This window comes from Schistocerca cancellata, chromosome 1 (assembly GCF_023864275.1).
Source record: "Schistocerca cancellata isolate TAMUIC-IGC-003103 chromosome 1, iqSchCanc2.1, whole genome shotgun sequence".
Lineage (NCBI taxonomy): Eukaryota > Metazoa > Arthropoda > Insecta > Orthoptera > Acrididae > Schistocerca > Schistocerca cancellata.
Window position 1 is genome coordinate 869,868,860 of NC_064626.1, and position 3,829 is coordinate 869,872,688.

Sequence of the window (3,829 nt, forward strand, 5' to 3'; positions counted from 1 at the left end):
ATCTTCTGGAAGACTCTAAAAGGCCACGCAAAATTGCTATAAGCACTGTTAGTATGACTATTAATTATTCACGTTTCGTCGAAGTACAATAGGAAATAAACAATTACCGCTGTTCTTTATTGCGAAAAAGCGGTTCGTGAGAATGATACAAACACCTTTCCTTGCTATCGCCTGAATTGGGAGGCTTATTGCTTGTTTGGTTTAATTAATTAATAGAATATGAAGCATTTGGTATAAAGAATGCTTCTTCAAAACTCTCTATAAAAGGAAGTCTGCTATCAAGACATTGCTTTTGTTCGATTACTTTACTTATGACTGTACCTTTCTAAAACTGTAGCCACTCGTCCGTGCTCTGCACTGCAGTCGAGCTCTGGCAACGTCGTTCTCTGTTCATTGGCTGACAGTGTTTCGTGATGTCAGATGCGCAGAACGAACCTAAACTCGGCCGCCGTCGTAAATGACGCGAACTATAACACAGAGTTCTACGGCCAGTCCACTATTGTTTAACTTTCGATAAGCCTCATTAATGGGTTGCAGGCGAACATCCACATACTGGTACAATAGTTTCATGTTGAATATTTACGAGCGTTAAAAGCCTAACCACATTGTTCACATTTCTTGAATAATAAAAAGAGGCTAGTATCAACAGTTGGCAGCCCTAACGCCGGCTATGAACGCTTTTCGCTTGCTGTGTTGTGAGATAAGTAATTTAGCTAGTATTTAATTGTTTTGCAGTATATTCTGTAGTATTTACGTACATAAGTGTCGGATTGATTTGATAAATTGAAGGTTTCAGTTTTTATTTGTGTCTTAATAGGAGAAGCGAAGTTACTGTTTAGGATAGTTTTGCGTGTACGCAAACGTTTGTTTACATTCTTAACTGACGTTAAATACGCGGGAGTATCAATTAGGTCAGTGTACAATACTCAGTACAGTGTGTTAACTGTAAGACGGCAGAGTTGTGAGGGGAGTGCGGTGAGAGGAGCCGGGGAGGGGGGGGGGGGGGAGACAAGGCACGCCTACCAGTTGCAGTGCTGGCACTACAAATTGCGCGTCATACTTACACGAAAGCAGACTAAAGGCTTGGAAGTAAAACTCTCTTTAAATGTTGTTCGTAAACGAAACTGAAATCGTCATGTACATTAAAATTTATACATACAAAAGTGAATGTATGTATGTTTGTCTGCTATGCGCTCACAAACCATTCATCAGATTGCAGTGAAACTTTGGTGAGCTGTTCTCCGAACACCCGAAAAGAGTAATGCACAATGTTTGAAGAGTTAGGTCACTGTAGCATACGTAGCATAGTTGATTAGGTAAAAGCTTGTCATGCAGCAGACCCGGTTTTGATTCCCACTGTTCGCATTTTTTTTTTTCATTTTATTTCATTCTCCGTAATGTTAAACTATTGATTATAAAATTTAAATATACTTAAACAGGTCATATAGTATAACGTAACTGTCAATCTCTATATATAAAAATGAATGTATGTATGTATGTCTGCCCTCTGTGCGTTCCCAAACCATTCATCCGATTGCGATGAAATTTTGGTGATTTGTTCTCCGTACGTCCACAATTGTTCCTAGCCGAAAAAAAGAAATAAGACACATTCTTGAGGAGATATGACGTCATAAACAATGAGATGCCACCGCGGGAAAATACCCAGATTTATAATTCCCCTATTTGAGAATGAGAGCACTTAGCGACTAGCAACAAACGTTACATACAATTTCAAACCTTTACGAAAATTTTTCTCGCTGACACCTCCCACAAAATAATGAAAGGAAAAATGGTTGTCGCTTACTACATTTTCTCGGTACATACCGTAAATCTGCCAACGTTTTAATGTATTATTTCGTTACTATTAACTCTAATCGCAACATATTTCGCATACAGTATCCACATATAAATGCGCCGGCAAATTTATGTCTCTTTACGACATATAATTCAGGAGATATGACATAGAGATGCGTGAAAAAGTGCCGCGCCAGGCATGACGTTTTGTTCTATTATTTCTTCACTACTAACTTTATTCGCAACAGGTTTCGCAAACGTGTTAAAAAAAGTATATAAAACCATGGGCGTATTCCTAAAAAACGTTGTGCCAAAATTTTAAATGAATCGGTCAACAACTTTCCGAGATTTCTTCCGTTGCGAAGCACGGGCGTACAGCTAGTGTTTAATAAATATAACTGCAGCAATGAAGTACGCTTATCGCAAGGAAAGGAAACAGTCTGAAATAGAAATAAAATTTACGACGCAATGAATGGCAGATTGTTTTTCGTATTTATTCGAGATGTCATACTTTTGTAAAAACATTTAAAGCCATGTGGTCGACCGCTTTCACTGTCACTATGTTCCGTTTCTGTGTTTGATTAAAATAGAACAGAAATACAATTTACAACAAACTAATGGGAGATTGTTTTTGTTATATATTCAAGCTGTGCTCTTTTGTACAAACATTTCACGCCATGTGATCAATCGCTTTCGCTTTCACTGTCACTGTCTTCCGTTTGTGTGTCTGAGTCTTCCTCACTTGCATCTGATGTAGCTGTGTTAATGATAATTTCGTCCACAGCAATTTCGACGACACCATTACGTGCCCAATATTCTTCTGTTTCTTTAACTTTCTTGCAATATCCCTTCCAATCATTGGCAGTAACCGACTGGAAAGCTGCGTCCACAAGCTTGAGCATGTTTGTGGCAGCCAAGTCCGCTGATATGTTGTGCTCCCTAACACGCCTTTTTATCTTCGCCCATGCTAATTCTATTGCGTTTAAGTCGCAGTTGTAAGATGGCGAGCGAACGACCTGGTGGCCTTTGCTTTCATCCAATTGGTTTACAGCAAAAGACTTCTCAGCTGGCTTATTCGGTCGTACTTTTGCATTCAGCTCGTCCTTCCTGATACTCTCATCACAGGGGATATTTCTGCGTTGCAGCCAGTCCAGCATTTGTACTTTCGTGTCAAACTTCGTTGGTGTTCTCTCTGTTTGCCTGTTATGGTAAAGAGCGTTATCCATAACTATTACTGAATTAGGTGGGAGATTTGGTAGTACCTTCTCTCCGAACCACTTCTCAAAGTTTGCCGAATTCATCTGACCGTGATAATCGCCCTTTGTCGACTTTGCCCAGAACATAAGTTGCCCTTCCTTGATGAATTCATTCTTGGATCCGACACTTGCAACTACAAGTCTTCTCGGTGAGCTCCCCCATGCAGTGACACCAACGACACTCTCTTCGCGTAAGTCACCCTTCCTCTACCAACATTTATTAAACGTTAAGTTATTATCGATCCACGATTCATCGAGATAAAATATTTCTCTACCTGCTTCCCTGAAGTTCTTCATGTCAACAATGAAACGAGATCGCCAGTGCACAATGTCTGGACGTTCTAACAATACATTCCTCTTGTTTTCGACCTTACGCCATATGACTCCCATAGACAAAAGTACTTTTCTCAGCGAGACAATACTCCACTTCCAGCCTATTTTGTCGTGCAAAACTGGAAGCAGTGTTCGCAGGCTCGGCACAATCTTCTGCACTGAATCAAATTCCGCTATCGTGTCGCGAATGACACGCTGGTTGAAATCATCGATCATTACTTCGATTTCTCCACTTCTTTTCCTAATTTAAAAGAGAGAGAAAGATTTATAAGAAAATGCCTTCTACACTGCATGTATTTTTTTGAATATGAATGTGTTTCGAAATAATACAGTAACCAGTGGTGTTTCCATACAAAGCAATACGGTAGCAAGGAAAAATGAAATATAAGGTAATTCAGACGAAATAGGTGGTTCCTTCAAAGAGATCACGAACAAAATCTCTGAAA

At 39.6% G+C, this 3,829-nt stretch overlaps 1 protein-coding gene across 1 annotated transcript; it reads right to left on the reverse strand.

The window, feature by feature from the left end:
- Nucleotides 1-2,477: 2,477 nt before the first annotated feature.
- Nucleotides 2,478-3,599, reverse strand: LOC126109543 (uncharacterized). The gene is made up of 2 exons (XM_049914599.1): nt 3,402-3,599; nt 2,478-3,257 (listed from the first exon to the last, which is right to left on the reverse strand). The coding sequence occupies exons 1-2, from the start codon at nt 3,597-3,599 to the stop codon at nt 2,478-2,480; spliced, it is 978 nt and encodes a 325-aa protein (XP_049770556.1).
- Nucleotides 3,600-3,829: the final 230 nt, after the last annotated feature.

What these genes read in the sequence shown, in the direction of transcription:
- LOC126109543 (XM_049914599.1), bottom strand. Translation starts at nt 3,599, where the DNA reads ATGATCGATGATTTCAACCAGCGTGTCATTCGCGACACGATAGCGGAA. An exon ending in AGGTCGAAAACAAGAGGAAT is followed by an intron (nt 3,258 to 3,401) that starts GTATTGTTAGAA and finishes AAATGTTGGTAG; the next exon opens with AGGAAGGGTGACTTACGCGA.